At 39.3% G+C, this 16,284-nt stretch overlaps 1 protein-coding gene across 3 annotated transcripts in view; it reads right to left on the reverse strand.

Annotated features, from left to right (window-relative positions):
* Nucleotides 1–4,751: 4,751 nt before the first annotated feature.
* LOC125229918 (DCN1-like protein 4) overlaps nucleotides 4,752–16,284 on the reverse strand; it is a 373,938-nt gene continuing 362,405 nt past the window's right edge. For all 3 annotated transcript variants that reach the window (XM_048134863.1, XM_048134862.1, XM_048134864.1), the window contains one exon: nucleotides 4,752–5,024. In XM_048134863.1, the coding sequence (XP_047990820.1) occupies nucleotides 4,963–5,024 (62 nt within the window). In that variant the 3' untranslated portion in view covers nucleotides 4,752–4,962. The remainder of the gene's footprint in view (nucleotides 5,025–16,284) is intronic.

Here is a 16,284-nt window from a genome sequence, read left to right on the forward strand (position 1 = left end):
TGAACCTTATTTTTTTCTGGTATGATACATTTTATTATTTGTTCACAAAATGGTCATAACTCAAAATCCATACTAATACGGGAAAGTGTGTGTGTCTGTTTGTTTGTCCGTCTTTCACGGCAAAACGGAGCGATGGATTGACTTGATTTTTTAAATTGAGATAGTTGAAGGGATGGAGAGTGACATAGGCTACTTTTTGTCTCTTGCTAGCCCCCCCGCTTCCCTAAAATGGGGGGTGCAAGTTTCTATGGAGCATTCCGCAATTTTCGACTTTAACGCGAGCGAAGCTGCGGGCAGAATTCTAGTGTTATTATATTTCAAATAGTTTTTTAAACTTATGAAGATCACGTATAGAATCGACTCCTTTGTTCGACAGCTTGTATAAAAAAATCCAGCTACAAAGCCATAAATAGAGGAAAATTATTCCCATACAATTTGTATGAATCTTCTACATGGACTTTGAAAACAAATAACCCGTCGCGTCTGTTTGTATGTTCGTATTCCAAATCAACTCAAAAAGTACTGAACGGATTTTCATGCGGTTTTCACCAATCAATGGACTCCTGGGGAAGCTAAGTGTATAATTTTTTAAAGTTTTGTGTATGTGCGAAGCCGGGGCGGATCGCTAGTCAAAGTTAGCTGTGTCTGCTATTAACAATCGAATTGGTTTGTGTTCGAGAAAAGTTATTGTTTTGAGTTGTGACCGTTGTATTTAAATTTCGTTGATAGGCAAAATAGTTTGGCACTACCTAGCAGTGTTAAAAAACTTATAAATGCAAAAGGGAAGCACGGTTTCAGAGAAAATAGATTTAAATTTATGCATTTGTAGATACTGAAACTTTTATAACCTCCTACGAGTGAAGGACCTTATAGAGTGCCAAATATATTCTACTTATTTTTATGAGACGTCCTAATGAGGAGTCACACTGACATTTTATCCTGCCAGGGGGCGCCTGTGCAAGTGCCTAGGCATGTCACTGTCATTCGTATGTTCTAGAGAGAGAAAATATCATCTTCTCGATCTCACGTATGAAACTCTTTATCTGTGCAACTACTACTAAGGTGGCGCCATCTGTCATTCGAATTGACAGGGACAGCAGGCGGTTATAGTAGCGCCATCTGGCACGATAATGTCAAGTTTGCTTCCTCCTATTGCATTGTCTGTGATACCTGCCGTAGCAAAGTTACTTCCCTCTGTCTGTCCCTATCTATGCTTAGATCTTTAACCCTTAATAGGGCAGAAGAATTTCGGAAATTAGTCATTTTAAATCCTGTAAAATTGTTAAATAAAGTCTAAACTAATATGGTGGCACAGAGGAAATAAGTAAGGGAAGAGTTGTAACTCCATACATCAGTAAATGCGAGTTATTTGTAGTGACATCTATCGTCATTCACTCGTCAATCACGCGCCAACTAGCGTAAATTATCAGTACTGCTACTTGTCAATAGACGTCACGACGAACAAAAAGTCTATTGCTCAACAATTTTTAGCTAATATTACAATAGTATTAATCAGTACATTGCTTTCAATTACTTCAGCTTATAATATAAGGTGTAAACTGTTTTAATATTACATTTTTGGCAAACGCAACACTGTCGGCACCTAGTGTCGAGTAGCAGTACTGATAATTTACGCTAGTTGGCGCGTGATTAACGAGTGAATGACGATAGATGTCACTACAAATAACTCGCATTTACTGATGTATGGAGTTACAACTCTTCCCTTACTTATTCCTCTATGTATGGTGGTAAATATATGACCCCTGTCCTATTAAGGGTTAAAAATGCGCAACGGATTTTGATTGTTTTTTTTAATTGATAGAAAAAGCTTTATATGTATAATTATAATTACCATGCGAAGCCGGGCGGGTCGTCTATATCACATATCATTGGAATATTACTATATTTTTCGCCCAGCTTTATAGATTTGGACTCGCAAAAGGTTAAATTAATCTTGTATTCAACAGAAACATCCTCAAATAATGCTGCTGATTATTAATGATGCTTTAAGTGGAAAAGGCACTGTCTCGGGAGAGACTAGAACTCGCGACCTAGGGCCCGTTTCTCGAAAGCCTTGTATTACAAGTGCGCGAACTGTCAAATCGTATGTGTTGTCATGGAAACACACTTGTAATACAAGGCTTGTACCTTTCGAGAAACGGGCCACTAGTCCAACACCAACTGAGCTACCAAGACTACCCCAGTACAGCGAATTTTCATCATTATAAGGGCCTCCCCAAACCTATCGACGCGGAACCGGTTGTAACCGACAAAAATCGCTCGTTCGTATGAAGACGATTACGCGTCGTCGCTGAACGTTACCATAGAGGAATAAGTAGGGGAAGAGTTGTAACTCCATACATCAGTAAATGATGGTAAATGCTAACTATTTGTATAGGCAGTTTTTTTTTTTTTTTAATTATAAGTGGGCTTACTCTTGACATCCAATCCATACCCATATACAAGGTGCTCGCGAGGAACCCATATAACTTTAACGGCATATTCTTGGTCACATTTTAAGACTAAAATGTCATATAAACTTTTCTAGATTTCGTCTAGTTTCAGAGTTATTGCCAATTTAAAAAAAACATTTCCGTATTGTTACTCAGTAGAAAAGGTTTCTTAACGGCGCTGATGCGCAATTGTGGAGCATAGTCTCACAGTAGTCATTGATAGATGTCAAAATGTGACAAGAAAAACTTTCAAAAAAATTGGTTTTTAGAAAAATAAATTAAGGAACTCATTTTAATTACCAACTTTATGGATAAAAAATACTTTTTATGTTTAAATACGTCCAAAACAGTAAAAAAAAAAACCAAATAAATTTTTTTTTCGCGTAAAATTTTAAAATTCATATTATAACATTTTTTCTTTCTTTTGGCCTCAGAAACGCGTGGTTCAAGTTATACGGGTTCCTCGCGAGCACCTTGTATATTATAGTGACCAGACAATCGGCAATGCGGCATCGCTTCACGGTTAGTATTCCAAAAATACGCACTAAGCGTTTCGCTTCAACATTTCTTTTGCGAACCGCCAAGGAGTGGAATGTCCTGCATGAGTCTGTGTTTCCGCATGAGTACAATCCAAGTCTCTTTAAAGCAAGAGTAAATATAGGTATCTCATAGGTAAGCGTGCTCCACCGTAGACCGCATCATCACTTACCATCAGGTGTGATCGTGGTCAAACGTCTACCTATTCATACAAAAAAAAAAAGAATGTAGCGACAATCACACGTCAAATAGCGTGAATTATCAGTATCACTACTCGATACTAGGTGTCAATAGTGTCTTGTCTGCCGAAGATTTAATATTAGAACAGTTTACAACTTATATTACAAGCAGAAGGAATTGAAAACAGAATACCTACTGATTAATACTATTGTAACATTAGCTAAACATTGGTGAGCATTAGACTTCGTTCGTCGCGACATCTATTGACAAGTAGCAGTACTGATAATTTACGCTAGTTGACGCGTGATTGTCGCTAGATGTCACTATAACTATGCCTTAAATAACTAGCATTTACTGATGTAGGGAGCTACAACTCTTCCCATACGCGTGTTCATACTAAAGAGCTATTTTTGGGATTCCGCGTAGATATGTTTGGGGAGACCTAAGGAAGGCGCTCCTAGTGACATCTACCGTCACAGTGTTACACTTGGTGGCAGTTTTTTTTTTCAAATTCCTCACTTCAAGATACGGCAATTATAAAATATACCAGTATGGTTCGTGCAAACAGAAAATACAAACAAATAACTAAATTATAAATTCACTTTAATTAATTACGGTTGATAGTCTCAACAACGCGAAAATGATCTACACCACTTATTTATATTTATTTCAAAACTAGGAGTTGTGATAGAGTTTTGAAAGAATATTGTGTCGTAAAGTTTTGTATGGTGAAAATTTATGAGAAAAAAAATATATAAATAATGTTACCTAAATTACATTTGGGGATAATAATATTGAATTATTTATTATTGTCGACGGTGGGAATCTATGACTGTTTACGAAGTCCTGGCAGGTCGCGCGATAAATGATAAAACATCAGGCCATCCCTATCACACTATTTGTAAGTGCATTAGGAACGGCCTGATTATATCATAACAAAATTCTGACAATAAAACATCAAACTAAATCAAATCCATCGATTTATTCAATATGTATGATTCAAGATCATCATTTATAGGTAAATTCTACCAGCCAAGTTAAAATTTGTAAGAAATTACTTTGCACTCTTGTGGATAAAACGCGATTCTGCTATCTGTTTTCGAATAGCAAAGTAAGTATTACCAGTTGGTTTTTTTTATACCACGTCGGTGGCAAACAGGTATACGGTCCGCCTGATGGAAAGCGGTCACCGTAACCTATTGGTGTGTGTGGTGAAAAATGTCTTATTATCAGTTGGGCGTTTTCCAAAATTAAATCCCGAATATCGAATTTCACCAGATCTGGACGTGTTTGAGCTCATTCTTAGAATCACGAGATGATTCGATCCCGACGATAAAAAAAATGTGTCCCAAATTTTCCATACAAAATTCGAGTTTCCAATACGTCACGCTCGTAGTAAGTTCATACTAAAATCGTGACGTAAGAGGAAAAAAAATTAGGACACATTTTTTTTATCGTCGGGATTGAATCAGCTCGTGATTCTGAGAAGAATTACGGCTCAGCCACGACATTGGTCTAAGCGCGACAGCGGGGAGCCATAAATTGGAGCGAGACACAGCGATGGGAGTTTTCATTCGCACGTATGGCTGCCGCTCACCGCTGTCGCGCTTAAACCAATGTCGTGGCTCGGCCGTTAGCCCAAACACGTCCAGATCTGGTGAAATTCGACATTCGGGATTTAATTTGGAAAACGCCCAGTTCCAAACATTTCCGACACAATATCCTACGCTAACTGGATCACAAGCCGTCACTTACAGTGCGTGCGATCGTTTTCGCGGCGCCGCGATCCCGCTCAGCTGCCGCCGGCCCGCTCGGCGCGAAGCCACTCCACAAACTCGTCCAGCATTACTGGCCCTGGAACAAACACATTGCTATTAAAATCAACTATTGCTATTGCTATTGGGTATATTTTTGAGGCGTTTGCGGTCGAAACGATGGGACCTTGGGGGCCCGGGGCTCGGCGCCTCTATAAAGATTTGGCGTCTCGTTTGGTAGATGTGACGGGTGACAAAAGGGCTGGCCAGTATTTTGCTCAGAGAATAAGCATCGCCATTCAGCGAGGCAATGCGGCCAGCCTTTTGGTGGCGACTTGCAGGGTGTTTTTGAGTTGTAGGTGTGTGTGTGTGTTTTTTTTTTTTTAGTATGTACTTTTAGGTTTAGTTTATTGACGATGCATGTTGCGGATTTTCCGTTGTCTTACTTTTTGACGAAGCTTGTAGCTAATAACGGATTTTGTATTCAGTTGATTAAAATCATGATCAAGATAGACTTACAAGTCTAATGAAAATAACCGTGAATGATTCAAAACTCATGATCAAGTTTTTTTATAGACGGTCAACTAAATCTTTGCAATTCAATCCTAATAAGTGTCGCAAGGTGTTTTCCCTTTCCGTTACCATTTTTTCATACATTTTGTATGATGGTAATGGAATGGAAGGTTTGAAAAATGTATGGAAATCTTGGGACATTTTGTTTTCTAATCAGGATCGAAAAACCTCGCGATTCTTAGTATGAATCGCGTAAAAAATACCCATGTTACAAAAAGAGTGGGGTGGACAACTTAAAAAAAAAAATGGCCCATACATATCTTTGGGGTGGCATATTGCGACATCTACCGACAGACAATTACATCATGTAACGGCACTGGACTAATGTCCTAAAGGCAACGTGCGTGACGGAGTGACGCTGATTGTGATTGCCACAAATACACGCCACCTTATGGACATGTCCAACATTAATGCTAGCGGCGGCCGTTGAAACTAATTTGACTTTCGACACCACAAAATGAGGGCACCAATTGTGCACGTAGCGAATTAAGCCTGATTTAGACGGCGTGCGAACTCGCATGCGATTTTAGTTACATTGCGGGCTGTTGAGGTCACATACAACTTTGCACAGCCATCAAATACCGCAATGTAATAAAACTCGTATGCGAGTTCTCGTACCGTCTAAATGGGCCCTTAAGAGGCCTTATTCCTAAAGACGAGCGTTTTTTGCAAAATAGAACCTTTTTCATTCAAAATTATAAAGAAACTATAAATGATTATTAAAAAAATGATAATGTTCCTAAAAGTACATATCTTAAGCTAGAAAGTCAATTGGTACTACTTTAAAATATGTCTTTTTATACTTCCGAAAAATCAGTTTTTTCGGAAGACGTTTTCAATTTTCATAGTGGGATAGCTCGTTTAGAATCGTGATTGTGCTGTTAAAAATGTTATTTGGGGTAATAAATGATCACAATCCTATTTGTTATATCCTGTACGAGTTAGCTAATACTTTAACATTTTAAGATTTACTTGAAATGGTGGATAAATAACCTTCCGTATCCTCCCCATTTTTTCGATAAAAAGAGGTTTACATTATGTATTTTTCCTGCGATTCCTGCATTTTTTGTAACTCTTAAATAATATTATCCTAAACTAGAACTTCTTATTGACCTATAAGAAAAAAATCATACATATAAGACATACCTTTCTGTCGATAGATATGTTTTTAAAACACCTAAAATTCGAATAAAAGACACTGTGCTAACGCGAGCCCGCTCAGTCTGCGCCGAGCGCTCGAAGACAACGGACCTGCGTTTGATCGTCCGGCGCACCTAGCTTTCGTAAGCAGCTCGATAGTTCCGAGAAGTGCCGTAAACTGCGACTAAACAAATCTTGATCCTTTTTACACCTTATGCAATTTTAGCATTCGACATGCTTTTCATATGATTTTGGATTTTAAGTTATACGTGAAGTTTGTTGAGAGTTTGAATTATTATTATATTTTGGGACCAGGATGAGGTTCTGGTTCTCATGATGATGGAGTCAGGCAGGAGATGTTCAACAGAACTGCTATTCTACTTATCATAACTCCACCATGTTTGGGCTGATGAGCACCATCGATCTAGATGAGGTCCAAGGTCTCATGATGGAGTCAGGAGGTGGTCAACAGAACTGCTATTCTCCTCATCATAACCCCATCATGTTTGGGCTCATTAGATTTGGGCTGACGAGCACCATCGAACTAGATGAGGTCCAAGGTCTCATGACGGGGTCAGGAGGTGGCCAACAGAACTGCTATTCTCCTCATCATAACCCCATCATGTTCGGGCTCATTAGATTTGGGCTGACGAGCACCATCGAACTAGATGAGGTCCAAGGTCTCATGATGGAGTCAGGAGGTGGTCAACAGAACTGCTATTCTCCTCATCATAACCCCATCATGTTTGGGCTCATTAGATTTGGGCTGACGAGCACCATCGAACTAGATGAGGTCCAGGGTCTCATGATGGAGTCAGGAGGTGGTCAACAGAACTGCTATTCTCCTCATCATAACCCCATCATGTTTGGGCTCATTAGATTTGGGCTGACGAGCACCATCGAACTAGATTAGGTCCAGGGTCTCATGATGGAGTCAGGAGGTGGCCAACAGAACTGCTATTCTCCTCATCATAATCCCATCATGTTCGGGCTCATTAGATTTGGACTGACGAGCACCATCGAACTAGACGAGGTCCAAGTTCTCATGATGGAGTCAGGAGGTGGTCAACAGAACTGCTATTCTCCTCATCATAACCCTATCATGTTTGGGCTCATTATAAATATGTGGAAGGTCGTTAATAATAATAAATGTTTTATTAGGGTACCCCTACATGTAAAGAGGGGGCAGATATTTTTTTTCATTTCAACCCCAACGTGTGATATATTGTTAGATAGGTATTTAAAAATGAATTAGGTTTTACTAAGATCGATTTTTGATAATTTTCATATTTTCGGAAATAATCGCTATAACTTTTGAACCATATGTTTAAAAATATGAAAAAAATCACAAAAGTAGAACTTTACAAAGACTTTCTTTGAAAATTTGTTTTGAACTTTATAGGTTAGTTTTTGAGAAAAATACGGAAAACTACGGAACCCTACACTGAGCGTGGCCCGACACGCTTTTGGCCGGTTTTTATTTTATTTTAATACTTTTCTGTGCTATTCATACATAGCCACCCTAGGGGATTCAGTATTGACAGCTTCTTTTTTTTCTTTCTGCATATATTTGTTTCCGCTTTTAAGTTTATTGTAAATAAGACTGCTTGCACTTACATTGAGATTATAATTACATAATGCTATTAAATTAAATCTAATGAAGCGTTGTTTTATTTCCTAAATCTCAAAACCCTTTAAATCGAATATGTATAGTAATGAGCAAAAATTTTACCGCAGGCTTTCCAAACCGACGATGCTTGATCAGCTACTTTTAGAACGAACATGTACACCGTGTCCAATAAGTCCGTGTTTAGTTTTTAATACCATAAGTAGTTTCGGAACGCATCCTAAATTGTTTACATTTATCATGTCTCGCTCTCACATCATTTTATCATATATATTTATCTCGTATGGGGAAATTACGGGCATGCGCAAAAGGCGTTATCTTTAGAACAAGATTTAAACAATATGACATGAAAGAAGAAAAAGAATATGTCAGAAGATGAAGAAAGAAAATTGACGTTCACGGCGGTGGTGAACTGCGGAAAGAAATCTTGTGAAATTACGTTACGGCGAGCGGAAAAGCCGTGGATTTCTAAACCAATAGATATAACAATAAGCGGCCAAAGGCCTACACGTCAAAGCGCGGGTGAGTGTAGGGCTTTATTTTATCTATTTTTTCTTTTAAGTTCTCTTCATTTTTGTTTTGCACCCCGAAACCACAGTATAAGGAATATTCAGTAGTTAATCTCCGGCAGGTAGATGCGGGCGGTCTCTACTGCGCAAGGTCACGCAGGGTTGAACAAAATTACTATAAAGTTAATCAATCAACTTCGTAAAAAGTTGTTGTTATCTAATAGGTACTATTAGGTAACTGTAAGTATTAGTATAACAATACCACACCAGTCAATATTGAATACACAAAAAAATATTATTCATATATTAGTCTCATAAGCGCAATACTAGATTGTGTAACGATCCCGAGCAAAATGAGATATTCACGGGGACGGCTTTTCACATCACGTATGTGGTAATTTATATGTTATACTTAGATATTATTTAAAACAAAAACGCACTTTCTACTACGTACCATTCAAGTAGATACGTGTTTTTTCTTAAATACTGACGAAATAGTATGTCTGAATAGATGGTTCCACAATATTTAAGTAGGTACCAAACTTTCGAGATAAGATAGATCGCATCATCTACCTAAATAAAAAACAAGTATTTGGTTGCAAAGTAATTAATGTCGTTACAGGTAAATCCTTATTGATTTTAATGCATCACTATATCTCACTTTTACCTAACGCTGCAAAAATATAAGTATAAAAACCACTTACTTTTCTGGAAGTCTAGGAATTGTGAAGAATGTTATATCCGGATTTTAGAACTGTTCTCCATACATCCATAAACACTACAGTAACGAAATGACCTCGGCACTGACGTCATTTTCACACACACATCAAAACAGCGCGCAAACGCGGCCCCGACTGTCCAGCCCAATAATTACCAGTTTCGCATGTTTTCGCTGCATGCGAGGGGAGGGAGGGGGACACACCGCGCGGCGTGAAGTTTGTAAGAAGAGTTATTACTGGTTTATACTGTGCCGAAACGGTGAAAGTCTTCCTAAGGTGCCGATTTCCGGACAGAACCAGCGCCCTTTTGTCCAAAGAACCCAAACTCACGCCAATCGGGTGGCGGGGAGGTTCTCTGGTACATTTGGTCTTCGAGCCGGATTTGCGGAAATTCGAGCTCAATTTTTTCGGCGCCTTGGAATATTTCACCCGTTTCATTTCATCAATTATATTTCGAGCGGTCGAAATATAATACTCATTTCATACAATTTTGGGGGGACATTTGTTTTTGAGTTCTCATTTTTTAATATATTTTATGTTTTGACTGGGGATTTTATTTATTACATCTTCGTTCATATCTCACATTTACAATTTCGTCTTTTGGATTTACATTTGCGGCTACCTACTAGGGTATTTTTTGGAAACTAATGTTTCAACATTGAAATTTATTACATAAATTCATTAGAAATTCAATTTCTGTTAAATTTATTTTATCGTTTGACAGTCCAAATTAAAACAGTTTGGTTGCTAGGTTACCATATACTCCATATAGGAAACTATAGGACTATTTCGGCTAGGTAACCTAGTGCTTGATTAGCCTTGCGGTTCTAAGAGTGGTTTTAGAAGCTGAAGGTTGGGGGTTCGAACCTCAGCTCAGGTGTGGCTTTTTGTGTTTTTCTAAACATTTATATTTCTTACAAAAGTGGTATAGAGCATTATTTATCGGTATTTGATGCTATTTCGATACAAAATAAAATTTCAGGGGTCTTAAACATTTTCTTAAAAGTTTAAAAACATAAACATTTTATAATATATTAAGGTTAGCGGTAAAATCTTAATGTATTATTTGCGGCTTGCGGGTTATATTTAACTTAAAATTTCAAGATTTATTGCGGTGATTTACTAGTGCGGAACTTTTAATTAAAAATAATGTGTAATTGTTACGTGTAGTTTTCATGTTGTGGTTTGTGTTAGGGTTTGGGATTCTATTGATTATATTGATTTGGGTTACGTATTCAAATACTACCAACGGAAAGATGGCGGCAGCTAGGCGGATACAGTTGTTGCAAATGAAACATCATACAGCGTGTCGTAGTATTGACGTATTGGATGCGTTGGCTCGGAATCCTGAATTGTCTCCAGAACAAGAAAGTGATTTCATAGTGCGGTTTCAAGACTTAGAAAAGGTTTATGAGACATTTACGGAAATGTTTTATGAACTTCAGCTCTCTGCTGCGGATATAGAGAGCTTTGATTTGGAAAGTCATCTTCAGGAGTATGACGCGTATAACAAAAAATACTATTTTATTAAACAACGGCATTTAGGGTTGACAAATTTAAACGCTTCAGCTAATGCGGATAATAGCTGTAGCAGCGGTAACAATAATGACAATCCTAAGAGCGCGCGGAATAGGGCAGTTCTCCCTAAAGTGAAACTTCCTACCTTTGCGGGACAGGTGGAAGAGTTTGTTCCTTTTATGGAATTATTCCAGTCGTTGGTGGGCAATGATGCCACCTTATCGGATACTGAGAAGATGTATTATTTAGCGGGGTCGCTTTTAGGCGAACCAAAGACTTTGACTCATCATCTATCAGTCACAGGAGATAATTTTTCGGTCGCGATTGATTTATTGAATGCGCGATATAATAACAAAAGGTTGTTAGCAGATCGTTTGTTGCACAATTTATTAAGTGCACCTCGTGTAACTTCTAGTTTAAGGGGGTATCTGGTTTAAAGATGTTTTTGAACACCTTGATCGAAAACACAAAAGCGCTGGAAAAAATGGAATTTCCGGTGGATTCGTGGTGTTATTTGCTCTTCTACATCAATTTCCAAAAGTTAGACGGTAACTTGAAGAAACACTTTGAAGACAAGCACGCCGACAAAGAATTACCCACATTCGCGGACCTCATTAAGTTTTTGGAAACTGAAATACGGATTTTGGAATCCAGTGCGGAACCACAGGCCAGTACGTCGGCGGGAAGGCGTATTGGTGGTGGGCAGAGCCAGGCGGTAAAGGCTCATGCGGCATTTCAAGGTGCGGGTTCGGCTTCGTCGTGTCGATTATGCGGAAAAAGCGGACACTTTATTGCGAAGTGTGAGAAATTCTTGGAGATGAAGCCTGCAGCTAGGAAACGCCAGGTCGTCTCACTTAGGTTGTGCTTCAAGTGTTTGAACGGTCACAACATTGATAAATGCACTTATAACAAGAACTGTTACAAGTGTAATTCGGCTAAACACCATTATTTATTACACTTTGATCTTCCAGCAACTGGTTCAGATCGTGAACAACGTTTGACGTCAAACGTGGCTACAAATGGGAAGTCTCACTATTCTGCCTCGTCCTTTCCAAGTGTTCCTGTTGTCAGTGCGCCCTTAACCAGCGGCAATCCAGAAGGTGCGGTTCCTGGAGTCTCTGGATTGATGGCATCACAGGCAATGAAACCAAAGGTGTTACTTGCGACGGCAATAATAAGAGTTCTGGATAGCAGTGGACGCTACCAGGAGGCGCGGGCCTTACTGGACGGAGGGAGCGAGAGCACATTCATATCGGAGTCTTGTGTGCAGAGGTTAGGCTTAGAGCGGTTTAAGCCTGACGATCCAATCACAGGACTGGGCTGTACTCCTATAACCGGTTGTAGGGGAGCAGTTAATCTGACCATGACACCTAGGCTGACGGATCAGCCAGTGCTGGTGACCACGGCTAATGTCTTAAATAAAATCAGTTATAACCTGCCTGGATATTCGTTGCCGGCTCAGTTGGCGGATAATTATCGGGGACTGGATCTTGCGGATGAACAGTTCTTTGTGAGTCGAGAGATTGATATTTTATTAGGCGAGGATTTACTTTGTGACATTGTACTCAGCGGACGCATCAAAATCCATGATAACATTCCACGGGTGACAAAAACGGTGTTCGGACACGTTTTGTCAGGTCCTGTCAATATTGGAGTTTCCCTTCGAGTTCCTTGTGCGTCTCAGGCCTTTTTCTGTAGCACAAGCACAGATCGGATCTTAGAACGGTTCTGGGAGGTTGAAGACATCCCGTTTAAAGCGGAAAACCCTAAAGATCTCGAATGCGAGACCATTTTTAGAGATACCCATTCACGGACTGAAGAGGGTAGATACTCAGCACGGTTGCCCTTTATATTGGATGCTCCTGAGCTCGGTAACACTGTACCCATAGCTATGAAGCGATTTTTAGCCATGGAGAGGCGGCTCCTTGCAAAAGGCAACGAGGTCTTCAGGGAGAAATACACGGAGTTTATGCGGGAGTACGCCGAAACAGGACACATGTCACTGTGTGAAGGGGAACCAAACGACTACGCCAGTGGTAGTTACATTATACCTCATCATGGAATTTTTAAAAGGGATTCTGATAAGATTCGCGTAGTTTTTGACGCTAGTTGCGCATCTACTAATGGTGTTGCGCTAAATGATTGTTTGCATGCGGGTCCAAAACTACAGCGGGATATCGCGGAAATTATATGTAGGTTTAGGCTACATCGTTACGTGTTTACAACGGACATCAGGATGATGTTTAGACAGATTTTGATTGCTGAGGAGGATCGGCGTTTCCAGCTCATTTTCTGGCGGGAGTCCCCAGACTTACCTTTGCGTGTGTATCGGCTAAATACCGTAACATACGGAATGAAGTCAAGCCCATACCTTGCGATTCGGACGCTAAGGCAGTTGGCAGATGACGAAGAGATGCAGTTTCCTGCTGCGGCACAACTTCTGCGGTTTTCGGTGTATATGGATGACATTTTAGGCGGAGCCGATTCCATAGAAGACGCAGGCAAGTTGAAGCAGGAACTGACAGATTTACTACGCTCTGGCGGTTTTGAGCTTAGTAAATGGACGTCAAGCAGTAAGGAAGTCTTAAAGGACATAGAAGAGGAGCATTTAGAAAAACCTCGAAAGATATTTGACAATGCGGATGGGCCTAGTTTCTATAAAATCCTGGGCGTTCAGTGGGATTCTAGCAGTAGCTGGGGAGTTTATTGCAAAACCTTAAATTTTTTGACCAAAGCATGAAACTTGGCACAGTTGTTCCTTATATCAAAATAAGCCGATTAAGATCGGGAGCCTTCGGGAGCCTCCCCCCTGGGGCCCGGGAGGGGGGGTCAAAGTACCGCTTCACCCGGCTTGGTTTGAAAAATTCTAACTTACCCCGTTTAGTTAATAGGTCATGTTTGGTATCGTTTTCGAGTAAATCAATAACGTAGAATTCGTTTTTAGTACTAAAATTATAATTTGATGGTAAATAAAATAAAAAAAAAATAAAAAATTTTAAATTTTCATCCATGATTTACAAATTCAGGTCATCATAAATGACAAACTGTTTGCTTTTTCTATAAATAAAAAATATGACATGATAGCCTATTTAATATAGATTATAAAAAATATAACTTTTATCCACCTTTACTAACGTTAAGTTCCACAAAAAAATTACTTTAAGACGCGCGGCGTCGGGACGCCGCGAGCGTAATTTTATAAAATGCCTTTATTTTAGAAACTCTATTAGACCCCGTTTAGCTATTAGGTCATGTTTGATATCGTTTTCGAGTAAATCAATAACGTAGAATTCATTTTTGGTACTAAAATTATAATTTAATGGTAAGTAAAATTAAAAAAAATTAAAAAAATTTGAAATTTTCATCCATGATTTACAAATTCAAGTCATCATAAATGACAAACTGTTTGCTTTTTCTATAAATAAAAAATATGATATGAAAGCATATTTAATATAGATTATAAAAAATATAACTTTTATCCACCTTCACAAACGTTAAGTTCCACAAAAAAGTTACTTTAAGACGCGCGGCGTCCCGACGCCGCGAGCATAATTTTAAAATACCTCTATTTTAAAAACTCTATTAGACCCGGTTTAGCTATTAGGTCATGTTTGATATAGTTTTCGAGTAAATTAATAACAAAAAAATTATTTTTGGTACTATAATTATAATTTAATGGTAAATAAATTAAAAAAAATATTCATCTATGATTTGCAAATTCAAGTCAAAAAAAATGTCAACTGTTTGCTTTTTCTTTAAATAAAAAATATGATGTAAAAGCCTATGCGTATGTCACCAAACACCCAGACAAGTTTGGTGGAAACTTCCTTCACGAACTGCTTGGTGTCTGATGACCATGGTCCAAATGTTTCAAATGCAATTGCCGCAAATATGTAGTTGTTTTTTAAAAATGCATATTTGCGCGTTTAAACTGGGCGTTTTGCAGCAGCAGTCCCTGGTTTCTGGGCCGAACGTTAGACGTTGGACGGAGCCAAGGTATCCACATAGGTCACGCCCCACGCCAAGGGTCGTCCCAGAAACCAAGGCAAAAGCGAGCAACCATCAGGCCGCTTTCCGTCTGCTGCTGACAAGCCGACAGGTTCGAGGGTTGTCGGTATGTTCGCTGTGCCGAGAGCCTTGCGGATTAAATCGTTAAGTGCAGCGTGTCACAAAATTCGGCCAGCACTAGACTGGCAGTGGAGTCCGTGGTGTCCAAATGCGTCGGCAGCAAGGGTGTGGTTGGCATGTCTTTAGCCCCAGTCTTAGACAAATGGCAGTATATGATGAAGTAAGGCAGCCTCGGAAGGAGGTATGTTCTCCAAGTGTCGATCTTTTCTAGTAAAGAGGTTCTTCCGGCACTCATTCACTGCTGCGTAAGGACCCTTGATCTGAAACAATATGTGCATTGTCATTTTATTTAAACAGATTCTCCAACTATCAAATTACAACATTTTCGTGGATCACCTTCACTATTACACACTTACCTATCATACAAAATAATTACAAACTTTAGTAGAATATGATTAGCCTATCTATGATATTGCTCCATCTCGTAATAGTTTGAAGCCTTGGGTGGCCATGTTTCTCCCTTGTTGATCGTTTCAAGCTGCGTTTATCGTACCTATCCCATATAGGTACTATGTCTAATTTAGAAACGTTTTCTTTTGGCTTTGAAGCTTAGCCAGGCCACCCAAGGTGTCAAACTATTACAAGATGGAGCAAATCAGATTCTACTAAAGTTTGTAATAATTTTGTATGATACGTAACGTAAGTGGGTAATACTGAAGGTTACGTGATCCACCAAAAAGTTGTAATTTGTTAGTTGTAGACTCTAAAATGATAATGCACATATTGTTTCAGACCAAGACGTTGCGTAACAGTGAATGAGTGGTCGAAGTACCTACCTCTTTAGGTACCAGAAAATATCGATAATTGGAGAACATACCTCCTTCAGAGGCTGCCTTGCATCAGCATATACTGCGCACAGTGTACCAGGGGCCCATTTCTCGAAGCTACAAGTTACAATTTTCAACTGGTTGTCAATGTCTAATATGACAAGTTGCAAAGAGACTTCCGCTTGTAACTTTCAGTTTTGAGAAATGGGACCCAGGGCGTTCTTGTTTGGAGTCAGGCGCTGGTGCCACACCAAAATTTGCCAAGTCCGTCTTCTTGGGGATGGAAGGAAGAAGGAGACGAATGGGTAGTGTGGTACCCATTCGTCTCCTTCTTCCTTCCATCCCAGTCAGGCAACACTGAAGTGGCCAGTATATGCTT

This window comes from Leguminivora glycinivorella, chromosome 9 (genome assembly GCF_023078275.1).
Source record: "Leguminivora glycinivorella isolate SPB_JAAS2020 chromosome 9, LegGlyc_1.1, whole genome shotgun sequence".
Classification (NCBI taxonomy): Eukaryota; Metazoa; Arthropoda; class Insecta; order Lepidoptera; family Tortricidae; genus Leguminivora; species Leguminivora glycinivorella.